The 23,818-nt window shown below is 54.7% G+C and overlaps 1 protein-coding gene and 1 long non-coding RNA gene across 2 annotated transcripts in view; both read right to left on the bottom strand.

Moving 5' to 3' along the window:
- The window catches only part of LOC127942991 (hornerin-like), a 225,032-nt gene that overhangs the window by 111,200 nt on the left and 90,014 nt on the right, over positions 1 to 23,818 (bottom strand). Inside the window, exons 9-12 of the mRNA XM_052539059.1 lie at positions 21,111 to 22,394; positions 20,829 to 20,960; positions 12,844 to 12,951; positions 7,230 to 7,721 (exon numbers count right to left, since the gene is read on the bottom strand). Coding sequence (XP_052395019.1) covers positions 7,230 to 7,721; positions 12,844 to 12,951; positions 20,829 to 20,960; positions 21,111 to 22,394 — 2,016 coding nt within the window. The remainder of the gene's footprint in view (positions 1 to 7,229; positions 7,722 to 12,843; positions 12,952 to 20,828; positions 20,961 to 21,110; positions 22,395 to 23,818) is intronic.
- LOC127943008 (uncharacterized) lies at positions 15,906 to 20,826 on the bottom strand. The gene is made up of 2 exons (XR_008149526.1): positions 20,793 to 20,826; positions 15,906 to 16,088 (listed from the first exon to the last, which is right to left on the bottom strand). It is a non-coding gene; the product is annotated as an uncharacterized LOC127943008 (long non-coding RNA).

Below are 23,818 nucleotides of genomic sequence, written 5' to 3'. Positions count from 1 at the left end.
ACATCCCTGACCCTTCTGTTGACTTCTTCCCTGACCTCTTCCACTTCCATGTCCCTGTACCTGGCCTTGACAGCTTCCCTGACCCTGTCCGCTTCCCTGACCTTGTCCCTGTCCCTGACCCTGGCCTTGTCCCTGACCGCTTCCCTGACCTTGTCCCTGTCCCTGACCCTGGCCTTGTCCCTGTCCCTGACCCTGGCCTTGTCCCTGACCACTTCCCTGACCCTGGCCTTGTCCCTGACCTTGTCCCTGACCGCTTCCCTGGCCTTGTCCCTGGCCTTGTCCCTGACCGCTTCCCTGGCCCTGTCCCTGACCGCTTCCCTGGCCCTGTCCCTGACCGCTTCCCTGGCCCTGTCCCTGGCCGCTTCCCTGGCCCTGTCCCTGGCCTTGTCCGCTTCCCTGGCCCTGACCGCTTCCCTGGCCTTGTCCGCTTCCCTGGCCCTGACCGCTTCCCTGGCCTTGTCCCTGGCCGCTTCCCTGGCCCTGTCCCTGACCCTGTCCCTGGCCGCTTCCCTGTCCCTGACCGCTTCCCTGGCCCTGTCCCTGACCCTGTCCCTGACCGCTTCCCTGGCCCTGTCCCTGACCCTGTCCCAGACCGCTTCCCTGTCCCTGTCCCTGACCCTGTCCCTGACCGCTTCCCTGTCCCTGACCCTGTCCCTGACCGCTTCCCTGGCCCTGTCCCTGACCCTGTCCCTGACCGCTTCCCTGTCCCTGTCCCTGACCCTGTCCCTGACCACTTCCCTGGCCTTGTCCCTGACCCTGTCCCTGACCGCGTCCCTGGCCCTGTCCCTGGCCTTGTCCGCTTCCCTGGCCCTCTCCCTGACCGCTTCCCTGGCCTTGTCCCTGGCCCTGTCCCTGACCGCTTCCCTGGCCCTGTCCCTGGCCGCTTCCCTGGCCTTGTCCCTGACCCTGTCCCTGGCCGCTTCCCTGGCCCTGTCCCTGACCCTGTCCCTGACCGCTTCCCTGGCCCTGTCCCTGACCGCTTCCCTGGCCCTGTCCCTGACCCTGTCCCTGACCGCTTCCCTGGCCCTGTCCCTGACCGCTTCCCTGGCCCTGTCCCTGACCCTGTCCCTGACCGCTTCCCTGTCCCTGTCCCTGACCGCTTCCCTGTCCCTGTCCCTGACCCTGTCCCTGACCACTTCCCTGGCCCTGTCCCTGACCTTGTCCCTGACCGCTTCCCTGGCCCTGTCCCTGACCTTGTCCCTGACCGCTTCCCTGGCCCTGTCCCTGACCTTGTCCCTGACCGCTTCCCTGTCCCTGACCGCTTCCCTGGCCCTGTCCCTGACCGCTTCCCTGGCCCTGTCCCTGACCGCTTCCCTGGCCCTGTCCCTGACCCTGTCCGCTTCCCTGGCCCTGTCCTTGTCCCTGACCTTGACCTTGACCTTGGCCTTGTCCCTGTCCTTGGCCCTGACCCTGGCCTTGTCCCTGTCCTTGGCCCTGACCCTGGCCTTGTCCCTGTCCTTGGCCCTGACCCTGGCCGCTTCCCTGGCCTTGTCCCTGACCCTGGCCTTGTCCCTGGCCTTGTCCCTGACCCTGGCCTTGTCCCTGGCCCTGACCGCTTCCCTGGCCCTGTCCCTGGCCTTGGCCTTGTCCCTGTCCCTGGCCTTGTCCCTGGCCTTGTCCCTGACCCTGGCCTTGTCCCTGACCCTGGCCTTGGCCCTGACCGCTTCCCTGGCCCTGTCCCTGGCCTTGTCCTTGACCTTGGCCTTGTCCCTGTCCTTGGCCTTGTCCCTGTCCTTGGCCCTGTCCTTGGCCCTGACCCTGGCCTTGTCCCTGTCCTTGGCCCTGACCCTGGCCTTGGCCCTGACCGCTTCCTTGGCCTTGTCCCTGACCGCTTCCCTGGCCTTGTCCCTGACCGCTTCCCTGGCCTTGTCCCTGTCCCTGACCTTGTCCCTGACCGCGTCCCTGGCCCTGTCCTTGTCCCTGGCCCTGTCCCTGGCCGCTTCCCTGGCCCTGTCCCTGACCGCTTCCCTGGCCCTGGCCCTGACCGCTTCCCTGGCCCTGGCCCTGACCGCTTCCCTGGCCCTGTCCCTGACCCTGTCCGCTTCCCTGGCCTTGTCCCAGACCCTGACCGCTTCCCTGGCCCTGTCCCTGACCCTGTCCCTGACCGCTTCCCTGGCCCTGTCCCTGGCCCTGGCCTTGTCCCTGTCCCTGGCCCTGTCCCTGGCCTTGTCCCTGGCCTTGTCCCTGGCCGCTTCCCTGACCTTGTCCCTGTCCCTGACCGCGTCCCTGACCGCGTCCCTGGCCCTGACCGCTTCCCTGGCCTTGTCCCTGACCTTGTCCCTGGCCCTGTCCCTGTCCACTTCCCTGGCCCTGTCCCTGACCTTGGCCGCTTCCCTGGCCCTGTCCCTGACCCTGGCCGCTTCCCTGGCCCTGTCCCTGACCCTGGCCGCTTCCCTGGCCCTGTCCCTGACCCTGGCCGCTTCCCTGTCCCTGTCCCTGACCCTGGCCCTGTCCCTGACCCTGGCCGCTTCCCTGGCCCTGTCCCTGACCCTGGCCGCTTCCCTGGCCCTGTCCACGAACCGGTCCATGTCCCTGACAGCTCATCTGACCTCTTCCCTGACCACGTGGTTCGCTGCATGCAAAGCCACCGGTGGTTGGGCAACACTTCTGTGTGGCAGGACACTGGCCATCATGGAAACAGCTTTCAGCACACAGTGGGATCATCTCTGGTAAGGGACACTGACCCGGCTTCACTGCGTGCACACAGACGGTCAGCTTTAGTTTGTGCACATAGTCAGCCACTTCAATATACAGCACGACACACTCAAAGCATGAACAGCAAGTTAGTATTATTCCTCTTTTGTGAAGTCATCCTGTGCATTAATCTATCCTAAGTGATAGATTCAAAACCTACTTCAGACGAGAACAAGGAAAAATTTCTGCTTAAAACCAACATGGAATTCAACGGGTTACGGGTGTTGTTTTAAGACCCTTAGCAGCCATTAAATGAAACTCACTGAAAACAGGCAGCACACAAACAGGCCCACAGTCAAATCGACAGCATTTGTGTCCTCCAGGGCAGTCTTCATCAGAAGAACATCCTCGACGGGCCGGCACGAACGTCAGCGTCGCCGGACAAAAACCATCCACTAGAGGATTCAAGAGGATCATTTTCAGAGGCCAGAGAGTGTGGCTTCAGCATTTGTGTATCAGGGCTTTAAATACAGATTCTACGTGTCTGTTCAGATCAAGACTTTTAAAGCCTACACATTCCTAAACTGTTAATTACTCTCTAACACTGAGCCACTTGTTTCTGCATTTCTTCTGGTTGTGTAATGAAGTCAACAGATCTTGTCACCTGTGTTACGTCTTTGAATAGCATGAGCGATGCTCAAGTATCCGAACAGATACAACAAAGCAGCAATCAACGAGAAATCCACTCGAGCGGTCATCCTCCCGACCTGTGATCTCACAACAAACTCTGCTGGAAAAGGCCCTGAATTTGTGCGTCAGAAGAAGCACACAAAGCTAAACCAACACGTGTTGCTGCAGTAGCAAACTCTGTGTAAAATGGGTTCCTAAAAAATCCAAGGAGATCAATTCCAACGTTGATCAAGCTCACCTGCCTGTAGCTTTCCAGTAGTCTGGAAGGCCTTAATTAGCTTGTTCAGGTGTGTTTGATGGGGGTTGGATGAGCTGAAAGCTGCATTCAAGCCATGTCATAATAATTAAGGTAGCCTAATTACGAGAGGATTGTGCTTTTCTACGGCAACACAATCAACTGCGAAATGAATCTGCAGTGGTCAGGTGGTACAGCGGTCATGTTGTGATACCGTACAAGAATTAAAATATATATTAATAAGTTCACGGTGTTAATATTTACTCTGAATTCTCTAAACGGGGACAGATATTAAAAGCAGCTGTAACTGTTATGAATATGAGAATATGATGTTAGTTCTTTAAATGTAAACTAGTTGTGAGGGACTGATGTGTTTGTAGCGCCACCCATCGACCATTAAACACTGACCCGCAGCACAGGACTGATTAACTTGTAATCCATAGCCAGATAACTGAAATGAAGAACGAACTGCAATATTTCATAAAAGTACTAGTCAAACCATAGGATGGGTGTTAATTATTTTACTGTTCACATAATATTTTAGCTATAAAGCCGTATTTCAATTGCACGTAAATGGTTTGACTAGCAAAGACCCTAATGTTTCATAGTATTTATGTTTAAATTATACTGAAAACATTACACTGTTATGAAAATACTTGCAGTTTTGTAAAAGGTCTCATTAGGATTGTCTCATTACACCGTTTTGACCAGTAGGTGGAACCCGCGTGACACGAGTCAAATGACTCAAAACGGTGTATCTTTTTGTTGTTGACCGTATGCCGCAGGATCATATATTTCTCCGTGCAATTCGCTAACAGGGGTCCATTGTTCATTCCAGTCATAGTTTTGCAGAAGAAGAGTAAAGGTTTAAATGATTATATATTTTTTTTTAAATGGCCAAAGCAAGTGAAAACTGGGATGAAGACAGTGTGATCAACATTCTCAAAAACTAAAGTCTTTCATTCCCCCTTTTTCACCCCATTTATTTGACATGTAGACCTTTACTAACAACAGAGTTTAGCTCCAAACCTAGTTAAACACACCTAGTGGCCCTGAAAGACCGGAGTTGCCTATCCCTGATCTACAGCAAGCCTCTGTCTGTTTCATGTTGGACTCTTCAAACGAAAAAGGCATTGAGGTTTCTTTCAGTGTTTGAGCCGTCTTGCGGTTTCTGAATTCCATTTACATACAAATAGCTAGTTAGTGTATAGTTTTAAATGAAACTAAATTTTTACCGTTAGTATAGGTGAGACAAGAGTGATTAGAAATTTAAGAATTAAACTTCATTGCATTTAAACAGTTCTGCTCACGTAAAAGGTTTCTATTTGGATGAGGGTAAGCCTCTATGAAACTACACATTACTCAGCAGAGAGTTTACGAACTACGTCCTGACTTACGAACAACTGGTGCAACCAAATAGTGTAGATTTAGTCACAAACTAGCTAGTGGTTATTAAAGCCTTGTGGTCTTAACGTTCTAATTTAAGAACTTACGAATGGCTGGTGCAACCCTACCCAGGTCTCAAGGAGAGGAACTTAAAAGCACTGTGAGAAACAGCCAAATAATACCAAAAAAAAACCCAACTCTTCAAATCAAGCAATTCTTTATTTGAGGTGGAGCAGACCGAAAAGCTTTCAAAACAGTTGAGCAAACAAGGAAACCATGCCATAGGATTAACACTGAATTGAAAAGATCTCCAGTAAGCATTAAGCAAAAGTCCCATGTCCACTTCAATGACCACATCCCTGACCCTTCTGTTGACTTCTTCCCTGACCTCTTCCACTTCCATGTCCCTGTACCTGGCCTTGACAGCTTCCCTGACCCTGTCCGCTTCCCTGACCCTGTCCCTGACCCTGGCCTTGTCCCTGACCGCTTCCCTGACCTTGTCCCTGTCCCTGACCCTGGCCTTGTCCCTGTCCCTGGCCTTGTCCCTGACCGCTTCCCTGACCCTGGCCTTGTCCCTGACCTTGTCCCTGACCGCTTCCCTGGACTTGTCCCTGGCCTTGTCCCTGACCGCTTCCCTGGCCCTGTCCCTGACCGCTTCCCTGGCCCTGTCCCTGGCCTTGTCCGCTTCCCTGGCCCTGACCGCTTCCCTGGCCTTGTCCGCTTCCCTGGCCCTGACCGCTTCCCTGGCCTTGTCCCTGGCCTTGTCCCTGGCCGCTTCCCTGGCCCTGTCCCTGACCCTGTCCCTGGCCGCTTCCCTGTCCCTGACCGCTTCCCTGGCCCTGTCCCTGACCCTGTCCCTGACCGCTTCCCTGGCCCTGTCCCTGACCCTGTCCCAGACCGCTTCCCTGTCCCTGTCCCTGACCCTGTCCCTGACCGCTTCCCTGTCCCTGACCCTGTCCCTGACCGCTTCCCTGGCCCTGTCCCTGACCCTGTCCCTGACCGCTTCCCTGTCCCTGTCCCTGACCCTGTCCCTGACCACTTCCCTGGCCTTGTCCCTGACCCTGTCCCTGACCGCGTCCCTGGCCCTGTCCCTGGCCTTGTCCGCTTCCCTGGCCCTGTCCCTGACCGCTTCCCTGGCCTTGTCCCTGGCCCTGTCCCTGACCGCTTCCCTGGCCCTGTCCCTGGCCGCTTCCCTGGCCCTGTCCCTGACCCTGTCCCTGGCCGCTTCCCTGGCCCTGTCCCTGACCCTGTCCCTGACCGCTTCCCTGGCCCTGTCCCTGACCGCTTCCCTGGCCCTGTCCCTGACCCTGTCCCTGACCGCTTCCCTGTCCCTGTCCCTGACCCTGTCCCTGACCACTTCCCTGGCCCTGTCCCTGACCTTGTCCCTGACCGCTTCCCTGGCCCTGTCCCTGACCTTGTCCCTGACCGCTTCCCTGTCCCTGACCGCTTCCCTGGCCCTGTCCCTGACCGCTTCCCTGGCCCTGTCCCTGACCCTGTCCGCTTCCCTGGCCCTGTCCTTGTCCCTGACCTTGACCTTGACCTTGACCTTGACCTTGACCTTGACCTTGTCCCTGTCCTTGGCCCTGACCCTGGCCTTGTCCCTGTCCTTGGCCCTGACCCTGGCCTTGTCCCTGTCCTTGTCCCTGACCCTGGCCGCTTCCCTGGCCTTGTCCCTGACCCTGGCCTTGTCCCTGACCCTGGCCTTGTCCCTGGCCCTGACCGCTTCCGTGGCCCTGTCCCTGGCCTTGTCCTTGGCCTTGTCCCTGTCCTTGGCCTTGTCCCTGTCCCTGGCCTTGTCCCTGGCCTTGTCCCTGACCCTGGCCTTGTCCCTGACCCTGGCCTTGGCCCTGACCGCTTCCCTGGCCCTGTCCCTGGCCTTGTCCTTGACCTTGGCCTTGTCCCTGTCCTTGGCCTTGTCCCTGTCCTTGGCCCTGTCCTTGGCCCTGACCCTGGCCTTGTCCCTGTCCTTGGCCCTGACCCTGGCCTTGGCCCTGACCGCTTCCTTGGCCTTGTCCCTGACCGCTTCCCTGGCCTTGTCCCTGACCGCTTCACTGGCCTTGTCCCTGTCCCTGACCTTGTCCCTGACCTTGTCCCTGGCCCTGTCCTTGTCCCTGGCCCTGTCCCTGGCCGCTTCCCTGGCCCTGTCCCTGACCGCTTCCCTGGCCCTGGCCCTGACCCTGGCCTTGTCCCTGACCGCTTCCCTGGCCCTGTCCCTGACCGCTTCCCTGGCCCTGTCCCTGACCCTGTCCCTGTCCGCTTCCCTGGCCTTGTCCCAGACCCTGACCGCTTCCCTGGCCCTGTCCCTGGCCCTGTCCCTGGCCGCTTCCCTGGCCCTGTCCCTGACCGCTTCCCTGTCCTTGGCCCTGACCCTGGCCTTGGCCCTGACCGCTTCCTTGGCCTTGTCCCTGACCGCTTCCCTGGCCTTGTCCCTGACCGCTTCCCTGGCCTTGTCCCTGTCCCTGACCTTGTCCCTGACCGCGTCCCTGGCCCTGTCCTTGACCGCTTCCCTGGCCCTGGCCCTGACCCTGGCCTTGTCCCTGACCGCTTCCCTGGCCCTGTCCCTGACCGCTTCCCTGGCCCTGTCCCTGACCCTGTCCCTGTCCGCTTCCCTGGCCTTGTCCCAGACCCTGACCGCTTCCCTGGCCCTGTCCCTGACCCTGTCCCTGACCGCTTCCCTGGCCCTGGCCCTGTCCCTGGCCCTGGCCTTGTCCCTGTCCCTGTCCCTGGCCCTGTCCCTGGCCTTGTCCCTGGCCTTGTCCCTGGCCGCTTCCCTGACCTTGTCCCTGTCCCTGACCGCGTCCCTGACCGCGTCCCTGGCCTTGTCCCTGACCTTGTCCCTGGCCCTGTCCCTGTCCACTTCCCTGGCCCTGTCCCTGACCCTGGCCGCTTCCCTGGCCCTGTCCCTGACCCTGGCCGCTTCCCTGGCCCTGTCCCTGACCCTGGCCGCTTCCCTGGCCCTGTCCCTGACCCTGGCCGCTTCCCTGTCCCTGTCCCTGACCCTGGCCCTGTCCCTGACCCTGGCCGCTTCCCTGGCCCTGTCCCTGACCCTGGCCGCTTCCCTGGCCCTGTCCCTGACCCTGGCCGCTTCCCTGGCCCTGTCCACGAACCGGTCCATGTCCCTGACAGCTCATCTGACCTCTTCCCTGACCACGTGGTTCGCTGCATGCAAAGCCACCGGTGGTTGGGCAACACTTCTGTGTGGCAGGACACTGGCCATCATGGAAACAGCTTTCAGCACACAGTGGGATCATCTCTGGTAAGGGACACTGACCCGGCTTCACTGCGTGCACACAGACGGTCAGCTTTAGTTTGTGCACATAGTCAGCCACTTCAATATACAGCACGACACACTCAAAGCATGAACAGCAAGTTAGTATTATTCCTCTTTTGTGAAGTCATCCTGTGCATTAATCTATCCTAAGTGATAGATTCAAAACCTACTTCAGACGAGAACAAGGAAAAATTTCTGCTTAAAACCAACATGGAATTCAACGGGTTACGGGTGTTGTTTTAAGACCCTTAGCAGCCATTAAATGAAACTCACTGAAAACAGGCAGCACACAAACAGGCCCACAGTCAAATCGACAGCATTTGTGTCCTCCAGGGCAGTCTTCATCAGAAGAACATCCTCGACGGGCCGGCACGAACGTCAGCGTCGCCGGACAAAAACCATCCACTAGAGGATTCAAGAGGATCATTTTCAGAGGCCAGAGAGTGTGGCTTCAGCATTTGTGTATCAGGGCTTTAAATACAGATTCTACGTGTCTGTTCAGATCAAGACTTTTAAAGCCTACACATTCCTAAACTGTTAATTACTCTCTAACACTGAGCCACTTGTTTCTGCATTTCTTCAGGTTGTGTAATGAAGTCAACAGATCTTGTCACCTGTGTTACGTCTTTGAATAGCATGAGCGATGCTCAAGTATCCGAACAGATACAACAAAGCAGCAATCAACGAGAAATCCACTCGAGCGGTCATCCTCCCGACCTGTGATCTCACAACAAACTCTGCTGGAAAAGGCCCTGAATTTGTGCGTCAGAAGAAGCACACAAAGCTAAACCAACACGTGTTGCTGCAGTAGCAAACTCTGTGTAAAATGGGTTCCTAAAAAATCCAAGGAGATCAATTCCAACGTTGATCAAGCTCACCTGCCTGTAGCTTTCCAGTAGTCTGGAAGGCCTTAATTAGCTTGTTCAGGTGTGTTTGATGGGGGTTGGATGAGCTGAAAGCTGCATTCAAGCCATGTCATAATAATTAAGGTAGCCTAATTACGAGAGGATTGTGCTTTTCTACGGCAACACAATCAACTGCGAAATGAATCTGCAGTGGTCAGGTGGTACAGCGGTCATGTTGTGATACCGTACAAGAATTAAAATATATATTAATAAGTTCACGGTGTTAATATTTACTCTGAATTCTCTAAACGGGGACAGATATTAAAAGCAGCTGTAACTGTTATGAATATGAGAATATGATGTTAGTTCTTTAAATGTAAACTAGTTGTGAGGGACTGATGTGTTTGTAGCGCCACCCATCGACCATTAAACACTGACCCGCAGCACAGGACTGATTAACTTGTAATCCATAGCCAGATAACTGAAATGAAGAACGAACTGCAATATTTCATAAAAGTACTAGTCAAACCATAGGATGGGTGTTAATTATTTTACTGTTCACATAATATTTTAGCTATAAAGCCGTATTTCAATTGCACGTAAATGGTTTGACTAGCAAAGACCCTAATGTTTCATAGTATTTATGTTTAAATTATACTGAAAACATTACACTGTTATGAAAATACTTGCAGTTTTGTAAAAGGTCTCATTAGGATTGTCTCATTACACCGTTTTGACCAGTAGGTGGAACCCGCGTGACACGAGTCAAATGACTCAAAACGGTGTATCTTTTTGTTGTTGACCGTATGCCGCAGGATCATATTTCTCCGTGCAATTCGCTAACAGGGGTCCATTGTTCATTCCAGTCATAGTTTTGCAGAAGAAGAGTAAAGGTTTAAATGATTATATATTTTTTTTTAAATGGCCAAAGCAAGTGAAAACTGGGATGAAGACAGTGTGATCAACATTCTCAAAAACTAAAGTCTTTCATTCCCCCTTTTTCACCCCATTTATTTGACATGTAGACCTTTACTAACAACAGAGTTTAGCTCCAAACCTAGTTAAACACACCTAGTGGCCCTGAAAGACCGGAGTTGCCTATCCCTGATCTACAGCAAGCCTCTGTCTGTTTCATGTTGGACTCTTCAAACGAAAAAGGCATTGAGGTTTCTTTCAGTGTTTGAGCCGTCTTGCGGTTTCTGAATTCCATTTACATACAAATAGCTAGTTAGTGTATAGTTTTAAATGAAACTAAATTTTTACCGTTAGTATAGGTGAGACAAGAGTGATTAGAAATTTAAGAATTAAACTTCATTGCATTTAAACAGTTCTGCTCACGTAAAAGGTTTCTATTTGGATGAGGGTAAGCCTCTATGAAACTACACATTACTCAGCAGAGAGTTTACGAACTACGTCCTGACTTACGAACAACTGGTGCAACCAAATAGTGTAGATTTAGTCACAAACTAGCTAGTGGTTATTAAAGCCTTGTGGTCTTAACGTTCTAATTTAAGAACTTACGAATGGCTGGTGCAACCCTACCCAGGTCTCAAGGAGAGGAACTTAAAAGCACTGTGAGAAACAGCCAAATAATACCAAAAAAAAACCCAACTCTTCAAATCAAGCAATTCTTTATTTGAGGTGGAGCAGACCGAAAAGCTTTCAAAACAGTTGAGCAAACAAGGAAACCATGCCATAGGATTAACACTGAATTGAAAAGATCTCCAGTAAGCATTAAGCAAAAGTCCCATGTCCACTTCAATGACCACATCCCTGACCCTTCTGTTGACTTCTTCCCTGACCTCTTCCACTTCCATGTCCCTGTACCTGGCCTTGACAGCTTCCCTGACCCTGTCCGCTTCCCTGACCCTGTCCCTGACCCTGGCCTTGTCCCTGACCGCTTCCCTGACCTTGTCCCTGTCCCTGACCCTGGCCCTGTCCCTGTCCCTGACCCTGGCCTTGTCCCTGACCGCTTCCCTGACCCTGGCCTTGTCCCTGACCTTGTCCCTGACCGCTTCCCTGGACTTGTCCCTGGCCTTGTCCCTGACCGCTTCCCTGGCCCTGTCCCTGACCGCTTCCCTGGCCCTGTCCCTGGCCTTGTCCGCTTCCCTGGCCCTGACCGCTTCCCTGGCCTTGTCCGCTTCCCTGGCCCTGACCGCTTCCCTGGCCTTGTCCCTGGCCTTGTCCCTGGCCGCTTCCCTGGCCCTGTCCCTGACCCTGTCCCTGGCCGCTTCCCTGTCCCTGACCGCTTCCCTGGCCCTGTCCCTGACCCTGTCCCTGACCGCTTCCCTGGCCCTGTCCCTGACCCTGTCCCAGACCGCTTCCCTGTCCCTGTCCCTGACCCTGTCCCTGACCGCTTCCCTGTCCCTGACCCTGTCCCTGACCGCTTCCCTGTCCCTGTCCCTGACCCTGTCCCTGACCGCTTCCCTGTCCCTGTCCCTGACCCTGTCCCTGACCACTTCCCTGGCCTTGTCCCTGACCCTGTCCCTGACCGCGTCCCTGGCCTTGTCCGCTTCCCTGGCCCTGTCCCTGACCGCTTCCCTGGCCTTGTCCCTGGCCCTGTCCCTGACCGCTTCCCTGGCCCTGTCCCTGGCCGCTTCCCTGGCCCTGTCCCTGACCCTGTCCCTGACCGCTTCCCTGGCCCTGTCCCTGACCGCTTCCCTGGCCCTGTCCCTGACCCTGTCCCTGACCGCTTCCCTGTCCCTGTCCCTGACCCTGTCCCTGACCACTTCCCTGGCCCTGTCCCTGACCTTGTCCCTGACCGCTTCCCTGGCCCTGTCCCTGACCTTGTCCCTGACCGCTTCCCTGTCCCTGACCGCTTCCCTGGCCCTGTCCCTGACCGCTTCCCTGGCCCTGTCCCTGACCCTGTCCGCTTCCCTGGCCCTGTCCTTGTCCCTGACCTTGACCTTGACCTTGGCCTTGTCCCTGTCCTTGGCCCTGACCCTGGCCTTGTCCCTGTCCTTGGCCCTGACCCTGGCCTTGTCCCTGTCCTTGTCCCTGACCCTGGCCGCTTCCCTGGCCTTGTCCCTGACCCTGGCCTTGTCCCTGACCCTGGCCTTGTCCCTGGCCCTGACCGCTTCCGTGGCCCTGTCCCTGGCCTTGTCCTTGGCCTTGTCCCTGTCCTTGGCCTTGTCCCTGTCCCTGGCCTTGTCCCTGGCCTTGTCCCTGACCCTGGCCTTGTCCCTGACCCTGGCCTTGGCCCTGACCGCTTCCCTGGCCCTGTCCCTGGCCTTGTCCTTGACCTTGGCCTTGTCCCTGTCCTTGGCCTTGTCCCTGTCCTTGGCCCTGTCCTTGGCCCTGACCCTGGCCTTGTCCCTGTCCTTGGCCCTGACCCTGGCCTTGGCCCTGACCGCTTCCTTGGCCTTGTCCCTGACCGCTTCCCTGGCCTTGTCCCTGACCGCTTCCCTGGCCTTGTCCCTGTCCCTGACCTTGTCCCTGACCGCGTCCCTGGCCCTGTCCTTGTCCCTGGCCCTGTCCCTGGCCGCTTCCCTGGCCCTGTCCCTGACCGCTTCCCTGGCCCTGGCCCTGACCCTGGCCTTGTCCCTGACCGCTTCCCTGGCCCTGTCCCTGACCGCTTCCCTGGCCCTGTCCCTGACCCTGTCCCTGTCCGCTTCCCTGGCCTTGTCCCAGACCCTGACCGCTTCCCTGGCCCTGTCCCTGACCCTGTCCCTGACCGCTTCCCTGGCCCTGGCCCTGTCCCTGGCCCTGGCCTTGTCCCTGTCCCTGTCCCTGGCCCTGTCCCTGGCCTTGTCCCTGGCCTTGTCCCTGGCCGCTTCCCTAACCTTGTCCCTGTCCCTGACCGCGTCCCTGGCCCTGACCGCTTCCCTGGCCTTGTCCCTGACCTTGTCCCTGGCCCTGTCCCTGTCCACTTCCCTGGCCCTGTCCCTGACCTTGGCCGCTTCCCTGGCCCTGTCCCTGACCCTGGCCGCTTCCCTGGCCCTGTCCCTGACCCTGGCCGCTTCCCTGGCCCTGTCCCTGACCCTGGCCGCTTCCCTGTCCCTGTCCCTGACCCTGGCCCTGTCCCTGGCCGCTTCCCTGGCCCTGTCCCTGACCCTGGCCCTGTCCCTGACCCTGGCCGCTTCCCTGGCCCTGTCCACGAACCGGTCCATGTCCCTGACAGCTCATCTGACCTCTTCCCTGACCACGTGGTTCGCTGCATGCAAAGCCACCGGTGGTTGGGCAACACTTCTGTGTGGCAGGACACTGGCCATCATGGAAACAGCTTTCAGCACACAGTGGGATCATCTCTGGTAAGGGACACTGACCCGGCTTCACTGCGTGCACACAGACGGTCAGCTTTAGTTTGTGCACATAGTCAGCCACTTCAATATACAGCACGACACACTCAAAGCATGAACAGCAAGTTAGTATTATTCCTCTTTTGTGAAGTCATCCTGTGCATTAATCTATCCTAAGTGATAGATTCAAAACCTACTTCAGACGAGAACAAGGAAAAATTTCTGCTTAAAACCAACATGGAATTCAACGGGTTACGGGTGTTGTTTTAAGACCCTTAGCAGCCATTAAATGAAACTCACTGAAAACAGGCAGCACACAAACAGGCCCACAGTCAAATCGACAGCATTTGTGTCCTCCAGGGCAGTCTTCATCAGAAGAACATCCTCGACGGGCCGGCACGAACGTCAGCGTCGCCGGACAAAAACCATCCACTAGAGGATTCAAGAGGATCATTTTCAGAGGCCAGAGAGTGTGGCTTCAGCATTTGTGTATCAGGGCTTTAAATACAGATTCTACGTGTCTGTTCAGATCAAGACTTTTAAAGCCTACACATTCCTAAACTGTTAATTACTCTCTAACACTGAGCCACTTGTTTCTGCATTTCTTCAGGTTGTGTAATGAAGTCAACAGATCTTGTCACCTGTGTTACGTCTTTGAATAGCATGAGCGATGCTCAAGTATCCGAACAGATACAACAAAGCAGCAATCAACGAGAAATCCACTCGAGCGGTCATCCTCCCGACCTGTGATCTCACAACAAACTCTGCTGGAAAAGGCCCTGAATTTGTGCGTCAGAAGAAGCACACAAAGCTAAACCAACACGTGTTGCTGCAGTAGCAAACTCTGTGTAAAATGGGTTCCTAAAAAATCCAAGGAGATCAATTCCAACGTTGATCAAGCTCACCTGCCTGTAGCTTTCCAGTAGTCTGGAAGGCCTTAATTAGCTTGTTCAGGTGTGTTTGATGGGGGTTGGATGAGCTGAAAGCTGCATTCAAGCCATGTCATAATAATTAAGGTAGCCTAATTACGAGAGGATTGTGCTTTTCTACGGCAACACAATCAACTGCGAAATGAATCTGCAGTGGTCAGGTGGTACAGCGGTCATGTTGTGATACCGTACAAGAATTAAAATATATATTAATAAGTTCACGGTGTTAATATTTACTCTGAATTCTCTAAACGGGGACAGATATTAAAAGCAGCTGTAACTGTTATGAATATGAGAATATGATGTTAGTTCTTTAAATGTAAACTAGTTGTGAGGGACTGATGTGTTTGTAGCGCCACCCATCGACCATTAAACACTGACCCGCAGCACAGGACTGATTAACTTGTAATCCATAGCCAGATAACTGAAATGAAGAACGAACTGCAATATTTCATAAAAGTACTAGTCAAACCATAGGATGGGTGTTAATTATTTTACTGTTCACATAATATTTTAGCTATAAAGCCGTATTTCAATTGCACGTAAATGGTTTGACTAGCAAAGACCCTAATGTTTCATAGTATTTATGTTTAAATTATACTGAAAACATTACACTGTTATGAAAATACTTGCAGTTTTGTAAAAGGTCTCATTAGGATTGTCTCATTACACCGTTTTGACCAGTAGGTGGAACCCGCGTGACACGAGTCAAATGACTCAAAACGGTGTATCTTTTTGTTGTTGACCGTATGCCGCAGGATCATATATTTCTCCGTGCAATTCGCTAACAGGGGTCCATTGTTCATTCCAGTCATAGTTTTGCAGAAGAAGAGTAAAGGTTTAAATGATTATATATTTTTTTTTAAATGGCCAAAGCAAGTGAAAACTGGGATGAAGACAGTGTGATCAACATTCTCAAAAACTAAAGTCTTTCATTCCCCCTTTTTCACCCCATTTATTTGACATGTAGACCTTTACTAACAACAGAGTTTAGCTCCAAACCTAGTTAAACACACCTAGTGGCCCTGAAAGACCGGAGTTGCCTATCCCTGATCTACAGCAAGCCTCTGTCTGTTTCATGTTGGACTCTTCAAACGAAAAAGGCATTGAGGTTTCTTTCAGTGTTTGAGCCGTCTTGCGGTTTCTGAATTCCATTTACATACAAATAGCTAGTTAGTGTATAGTTTTAAATGAAACTAAATTTTTACCGTTAGTATAGGTGAGACAAGAGTGATTAGAAATTTAAGAATTAAACTTCATTGCATTTAAACAGTTCTGCTCACGTAAAAGGTTTCTATTTGGATGAGGGTAAGCCTCTATGAAACTACACATTACTCAGCAGAGAGTTTACGAACTACGTCCTGACTTACGAACAACTGGTGCAACCAAATAGTGTAGATTTAGTCACAAACTAGCTAGTGGTTATTAAAGCCTTGTGGTCTTAACGTTCTAATTTAAGAACTTACGAATGGCTGGTGCAACCCTACCCAGGTCTCAAGGAGAGGAACTTAAAAGCACTGTGAGAAACAGCCAAATAATACCAAAAAAAACCCAACTCTTCAAATCAAGCAATTCTTTATTTGAGGTGGAGCAGACCGAAAAGCTTTCAAAACAGTTGAGCAAACAAGGAAACCATGCCATAGGATTAACACTGAATTGAAAAGATCTCCAGTAAGCATTAAGCAAAAGTCCCATGTCCACTTCAATGACCACATCCCTGACCCTTCTGTTGACTTCTTCCCTGACCTCTTCCACTTCCATGTCCCTGTACCTGGCCTTGACAGCTTCCCTGACCCTGTCCGCTTCCCTGACCTTGTCCCTGTCCCTGACCCTGGCCTTGTCCCTGACCGCTTCCCTGACCTTGTCCCTGTCCCTGACCCTGGCCTTGTCCCTGACCGCTTCCCTGACCCTGGCCTTGTCCCTGACCGCTTCCCTGGCCTTGTCCCTGGCCTTGTCCCTGACCGCTTCCCTGGCCCTGTCCCTGGCCTTGTCCGCTTCCCTGGCCCTGACCGCTTCCCTGGCCTTGTCCGCTTCCCTGGCCCTGACCGCTTCCCTGGCCTTGTCCCTGGCCTTGTCCCTGGCCGCTTCCCTGGCCCTGTCCCTGGCCGCTTCCCTGGCCGCTTCCCTGGCCTTGTCCCTGACCCTGTCCCTGGCCGCTTCCCTGTCCCTGACCCTGTCCCTGGCCGCTTCCCTGGCCCTGTCCCTGACCGCTTCCCTGTCCCTGTCCCTGACCCTGTCCCTGACCACTTCCCTGGCCCTGTCCCTGACCTTGTCCCTGACCGCTTCCCTGGCCCTGTCCCTGACCTTGTCCCTGACCGCTTCCCTGTCCCTGACCGCTTCCCTGGCCCTGTCCCTGACCGCTTCCCTGGCCCTGTCCCTGACCCTGTCCCTGACCGCTTCCCTGGCCCTGTCCCTGACCCTGTCCCTGACCGCTTCCCTGGCCCTGTCCTTGTCCCTGACCTTGACTTTGACCTTGGCCTTGTCCCTGTCCTTGGCCCTGACCCTGGCCTTGTCCCTGTCCTTGGCCCTGACCCTGGCCTTGTCCCTGTCCTTGTCCCTGTCCTTGGCCCTGACCCTGGCCGCTTCCCTGGCCTTGTCCCTGACCCTGGCCTTGTCCCTGGCCTTGTCCCTGACCCTGGCCTTGTCCCTGGCCCTGACCGCTTCCCTGGCCCTGTCCCTGGCCTTGTCCTTGGCCTTGTCCCTGTCCTTGGCCTTGTCCCTGTCCCTGGCCTTGTCCCTGTCCCTGGCCTTGTCCCTGACCCTGGCCTTGTCCCTGACCGCTTCCCTGGCCCTGTCCCTGGCCTTGTCCTTGACCTTGGCCTTGTCCCTGTCCTTGGCCTTGTCCCTGTCCTTGGCCCTGACCCTGGCCTTGTCCCTGTCCTTGGCCCTGACCGCTTCCCTGGCCTTGTCCCTGACCGCTTCCCTGGCCTTGTCCCTGACCGCTTCCCTGGCCTTGTCCCTGACCGCTTCCCTGGCCTTGTCCCTGTCCCTGACCTTGTCCTTGACCGCGTCCCTGGCCCTGTCCTTGTCCCTGGCCCTGTCCCTGGCCGCTTCCCTGGCCCTGGCCCTGACCCTGGCCTTGTCCCTGACCGCTTCCCTGGCCTTGTCCCTGACCGCTTCCCTGGCCCTGTCCCTGACCCTGTCCCTGTCCGCTTCCCTGGCCTTGTCCCAGACCCTGACCGCTTCCCTGGCCCTGTCCCTGACCCTGACCCTGTCCCTGGCCCTGGCCTTGTCCCTGACCCTGTCCCTGACCGCTTCCCTGGCCCTGGCCCTGTCCCTGGCCTTGTCCTTGTCCCTGTCCCTGGCCCTGGCCTTGTCCCTGTCCCTGGCCCTGGCCTTGTCCCTGGCCTTGTCCCTGGCCGCTTCCCTGACCTTGTCCCTGTCCCTGACCGCGTCCCTGACCGCGTCCCTGGCCCTGACCGCTTCCCTGGCCTTGTCCCTGACCTTGTCCCTGGCCCTGTCCCTGTCCACTTCCCTGGCCCTGTCCCTGACCCTGGCCCTGTCCCTGACCCTGGCCGCTTCCCTGTCCCTGTCCCTGGCCGCTTCCCTGGCCCTGTCCCTGACCCTGGCCGCTTCCCTGGCCCTGTCCCTGACCCTGGCCGCTTCCCTGGCCCTGTCCCTGACCCTGGCCGCTTCCCTGGCCCTGTCCCTGACCCTGGCCGCTTCCCTGGCCCTGTCCACGAACCGGTCCATGTCCCTGACAGCTCATCTGACCTCTTCCCTGACCACGTGGTTCGCTGCATGCAAAGCCACCGGTGGTTGGGCAACACTTCTGTGTGGCAGGACACTGGCCATCATGGAAACAGCTTTCAGCACACAGTGGGATCATCTCTGGTAAGGGACACTGACCCGGCTTCACTGCGTGCACACAGACGGTCAGCTTTAGTTTGTGCACATAGTCAGCCACTTCAATATACAGCACGACACACTCAAAGCATGAACAGCAAGTTAGTATTATTCCTCTTTTGTGAAGTCATCCTGTGCATTAATCTATCCTAAGTGATAGATTCAAAACCTACTTCAGACGAGAACAAGGAAAAATTTCTGCTTAAAACCAACATGGAATTCAACGGGTTACGGGTGTTGTTTTAAGACCCTTAGCAGCCATTAAATGAAACTCACTGAAAACAGGCAGCACACAAACAGGCCCACAGTCAAATCGACAGCATTTGTGTCCTCCAGGGCAGTCTTCATCAGAAGAACATCCTCGACGGGCCGGCACGAACGTCAGCGTCGCCGGACAAAAACCATCCACTAGAGGATTCAAGAGGATCATTTTCAGAGGCCAGAGAGTGTGGCTTCAGCATTTGTGTATCAGGGCTTTAAATACAGATTCTACGTGTCTGTTCAGATCAAGACTTTTAAAGCCTACACATTCCTAAACTGTTAATTACTCTCTAACACTGAGCCACTTGTTTCTGCATTTCTTCAGGTTGTGTAATGAAGTCAACAGATCTTGTCACCTGTGTTACGTCTTTGAATAGCATGAGCGATGCTCAAGTATCCGAACAGATACAACAAAGCAGCAATCAACGAGAAATCCACTCGAGCGGTCATCCTCCCGACCTGTGATCTCACAACAAACTCTGCTGGAAAAGGCCCTGAATTTGTGCGTCAGAAGAAGCACACAAAGCTAAACCAACACGTGTTGCTGCAGTAGCAAACTCTGTGTAAAATGGGTTCCTAAAAAATCCAAGGAGATCAATTCCAACGTTGATCAAGCTCACCTGCCTGTAGCTTTCCAGTAGTCTGGAAGGCCTTAATTAGCTTGTTCAGGTGTGTTTGATGGGGGTTGGATGAGCTGAAAGCTGCATTCAAGCCATGTCATAATAATTAAGGTAGCCTAATTACGAGAGGATTGTGCTTTTCTACGGCAACACAATCAACTGCGAAATGAATCTGCAGTGGTCAGGTGGTACAGCGGTCATGTTGTGATACCGTACAAGAATTAAAATATATATTAATAAGTTCACGGTGTTAATATTTACTCTGAATTCTCTAAACGGGGACAGATATTAAAAGCAGCTGTAACTGTTATGAATATGAGAATATGATGTTAGTTCTTTAAATGTAAACTAGTTGTGAGGGACTGATGTGTTTGTAGCGCCACCCATCGACCATTAAACACTGACCCGCAGCACAGGACTGATTAACTTGTAATCCATAGCCAGATAACTGAAATGAAGAACGAACTGCAATATTTCATAAAAGTACTAGTCAAACCATAGGATGGGTGTTAATTATTTTACTGTTCACATAATATTTTAGCTATAAAGCCGTATTTCAATTGCACGTAAATGGTTTGACTAGCAAAGACCCTAATGTTTCATAGTATTTATGTTTAAATTATACTGAAAACATTACACTGTTATGAAAATACTTGCAGTTTTGTAAAAGGTCTCATTAGGATTGTCTCATTACACCGTTTTGACCAGTAGGTGGAACCCGCGTGACACGAGTCAAATGACTCAAAACGGTGTATCTTTTTGTTGTTGACCGTATGCCGCAGGATCATATATTTCTCCGTGCAATTCGCTAACAGGGGTCCATTGTTCATTCCAGTCATAGTTTTGCAGAAGAAGAGTAAAGGTTTAAATGATTATATATTTTTTTTTAAATGGCCAAAGCAAGTGAAAACTGGGATGAAGACAGTGTGATCAACATTCTCAAAAACTAAAGTCTTTCATTCCCCCTTTTTCACCCCATTTATTTGACATGTAGACCTTTACTAACAACAGAGTTTAGCTCCAAACCTAGTTAAACACACCTAGTGGCCCTGAAAGACCGGAGTTGCCTATCCCTGATCTACAGCAAGCCTCTGTCTGTTTCATGTTGGACTCTTCAAACGAAAAAGGCATTGAGGTTTCTTTCAGTGTTTGAGCCGTCTTGCGGTTTCTGAATTCCATTTACATACAAATAGCTAGTTAGTGTATAGTTTTAAATGAAACTAAATTTTTACCGTTAGTATAGGTGAGACAAGAGTGATTAGAAATTTAAGAATTAAACTTCATTGCATTTAAACAGTTCTGCTCACGTAAAAGGTTTCTATTTGGATGAGGGTAAGCCTCTATGAAACTACACATTACTCAGCAGAGAGTTTACGAACTACGTCCTGACTTACGAACAACTGGTGCAACCAAATAGTGTAGATTTAGTCACAAACTAGCTAGTGGTTATTAAAGCCTTGTGGTCTTAACGTTCTAATTTAAGAACTTACGAATGGCTGGTGCAACCCTACCCAGGTCTCAAGGAGAGGAACTTAAAAGCACTGTGAGAAACAGCCAAATAATACCAAAAAAAAACCCAACTCTTCAAATCAAGCAATTCTTTATTTGAGGTGGAGCAGACCGAAAAGCTTTCAAAACAGTTGAGCAAACAAGGAAACCATGCCATAGGATTAACACTGAATTGAAAAGATCTCCAGTAAGCATTAAGCAAAAGTCCCATGTCCACTTCAATGACCACATCCCTGACCCTTCTGTTGACTTCTTCCCTGACCTCTTCCACTTCCATGTCCCTGTACCTGGCCTTGACAGCTTCCCTGACCCTGTCCGCTTCCCTGACCTTGTCCCGGTCCCTGACCCTGGCCTTGTCCCTGACCGCTTCCCTGACCTTGTCCCTGTCCCTGACCCTGGCCTTGTCCCTGACCGCTTCCCTGAACCTGGCCTTGTCCCTGACCTTGTCCCTGACCGCTTCCCTGGCCCTGACCGCTTCCCTGGCCTTGTCCCTGGCCTTGTCCCTGACCGCTTCCCTGGCCCTGTCCCTGACCGCTTCCCTGGCCCTGTCCCTGGCCGCTTCCCTGGCCTTGTCCCTGGCCTTGTCCGCTTCCCTGGCCCTGACCGCTTCCCTGGCCCTGACCGCTTCCCTGGCCTTGTCCCTGGCCTTGTCCCTGGCCGCTTCCCTGGCCCTGTCCCTGGCCCTGTCCCTGGCCTTGTCCCTGACCCTGTCCCTGGCCGCTTCCCTGGCCCTGTCCCTGACCGCTTCCCTGGCCCTGTCCCTGACCCTGTCCCTGACCGCTTCCCTGGCCCTGTCCCTGACCCTGTCCCTGAACGCTTCCCTGGCCCTGTCCCTGACCCTGTCCCTGACCGCTTCCCTGTCCCTGTCCCTGACCGCTTCCCTGGCCCTGTCCCTGACCCTGTCCCTGACCGCTTCCCTGGCCCTGTCCCTGACCCTGTCCCTGACCGCTTCCCTGGCCCTGTCCCTGACCCTGTCCCTGACCGCTTCCCTGTCCCTGTCCCTGACCCTGTCCCTGACCACTTCCCTGGCCCTGTCCCTGACCACTTCCCTGGCCCTGTCCCTGTCCCTGACCGCGTCCCTGGCCCTGTCCCTGGCCTTGTCCGCTTCCCTGGCCCTGTCCCTGACCGCTTCCCTGGCCTTGTCCCTGGCCCTGTCCCTGGCCGCTTCCCTGGCCTTGTCCCTGGCCCTGTCCCTGGCCCTGTCCCTGGCCTTGTCCCTGACCCTGTCCCTGGCCGCTTCCCTGTCCCTGTCCCTGACCCTGTCCCTGACCACTTCCCTGGCCCTGTCCCTGACCTTGTCCCTGACCGCTTCCCTGGCCCTGTCCCTGACCGCTTCCCTGTCCCTGACCGCTTCCCTGTCCCTGACCGCTTCCCTGGCCCTGTCCCTGACCGCTTCCCTGGCCTTGTCCCTGACCCTGTCCCTGACCGCTTCCCTGGCCCTGTCCTTGTCCCTGACCTTGACTTTGACCTTGGCCTTGTCCCTGTCTTTGGCCCTGACCCTGGCCTTGTCCCTGTCCTTGGCCCTGACCCTGGCCTTGTCCCTGTCCTTGTCCCTGACCCTGGCCGCTTCCCTGGCCTTGTCCCTGACCCTGGCCTTGTCCCTGGCCTTGTCCCTGGCCCTGGCCTTGTCCCTGGCCCTGACCGCTTCCCTGGCCCTGTCCCTGGCCTTGTCCTTGGCCTTGTCCCTGTCCCTGGCCTTGTCCCTGACCCTGGCCTTGTCCCTGACCCTGGCCTTGTCCCTGACCGCTTCCCTGGCCCTGTCCCTGGCCTTGTCCTTGACCTTGGCCTTGTCCCTGTCCTTGGCCTTGTCCCTGTCCTTGGCCCTGACCCTGGCCTTGGCCCTGGCCTTGTCCCTGACCCTGGCCTTGGCCCTGACCGCTTCCTTGGCCTTGTCCCTGACCGCTTCCCTGGCCTTGTCCCTGTCCCTGACCTTGTCCCTGACTGCGTCCCTGGCCCTGTCCTTGTCCCTGGCCCTGTCCCTGGCCGCTTCCCTGGCCCTGTCCCTGACCGCTTCCCTGGCCCTGGCCCTGACCCTGGCCTTGTCCCTGACCGCTTCCCTGGCCTTGTCCCTGACCGCTTCCCTGGCCTTGTCCCTGACCGCTTCCCTGGCCCTGTCCCTGACCCTGTCCCTGTCCGCTTCCCTGGCCTTGTCCCAGACCCTGACCGCTTCCCTGGCCCTGTCCCTGACCCTGACCCTGTCCCTGGCCCTGGCCTTGTCCCTGACCCTGTCCCTGACCGCTTCCCTGGCCCTGGCCCTGTCCCTGGCCCTGGCCTTGTCCCTGGCCGCTTCCCTGACCTTGTCCCTGTCCCTGACCGTGTCCCTGACCGCGTCCCTGGCCCTGACCGCTTCCCTGGCCTTGTCCCTGACCTTGTCCCTGGCCCTGTCCCTGTCCACTTCCCTGGCCCTGTCCCTGACCCTGGCCGCTTCCCTGGCCCTGTCCCTGACCTTGGCCGCTTCCCTGGCCCTGTCCCTGACCCTGGCCGCTTCCCTGGCCCTGTCCCTGACCCTGGCCGCTTCCCTGGCCCTGTCCCTGACCCTGGCCGCGTCCCTGACCCTGGCCGCTTCCCTGTCCCTGTCCCTGACCCTGGCCGCTTCCCTGGCCCTGTCCCTGACCCTGGCCGCTTCCCTGGCCCTGTCCCTGACCCTGGCCGCTTCCCTGGCCCTGTCCCTGACCCTGGCCGCTTCCCTGGCCCTGTCCACGAACCGGTCCATGTCCCTGACAGCTCATCTGACCTCTTCCCTGACCACGTGGTTCGCTGCATGCAAAGCCACCGGTGGTTGGGCAACACTTCTGTGTGGCAGGACACTGGCCATCATGGAAACAGCTTTCAGCACACAGTGGGATCATCTCTGGTAAGGGACACTGACCCGGCTTCACTGCGTGCACACAGACGGTCAGCTTTAGTTTGTGCACATAGTCAGCCACTTCAATATACAGCACGACACACTCAAAGCATGAACAGCAAGTTAGTATTATTCCTCTTTTGTGAAGTCATCCTGTGCATTAATCTATCCTAAGTGATAGATTCAAAACCTACTTCAGACGAGAACAAGGAAAAATTTCTGCTTAAAACCAACATGGAATTCAACGGGTTACGGGTGTTGTTTTAAGACCCTTAGCAGCCATTAAATGAAACTCACTGAAAACAGGCAGCACACAAACAGGCCCACAGTCAAATCGACAGCATTTGTGTCCTCCAGGGCAGTCTTCATCAGAAGAACATCCTCGACGGGCCGGCACGAACGTCAGCGTCGCCGGACAAAAACCATCCACTAGAGGATTCAAGAGGATCATTTTCAGAGGCCAGAGAGTGTGGCTTCAGCATTTGTGTATCAGGGCTTTAAATACAGAT

Source organism: Carassius gibelio, chromosome A22 (assembly GCF_023724105.1).
Source record: "Carassius gibelio isolate Cgi1373 ecotype wild population from Czech Republic chromosome A22, carGib1.2-hapl.c, whole genome shotgun sequence".
NCBI classification, from domain to species: domain Eukaryota; kingdom Metazoa; phylum Chordata; class Actinopteri; order Cypriniformes; family Cyprinidae; genus Carassius; species Carassius gibelio.
Note: the sequence above shows the minus strand (reverse complement) of the source record. Positions and strands in the feature narration are given on the sequence as shown.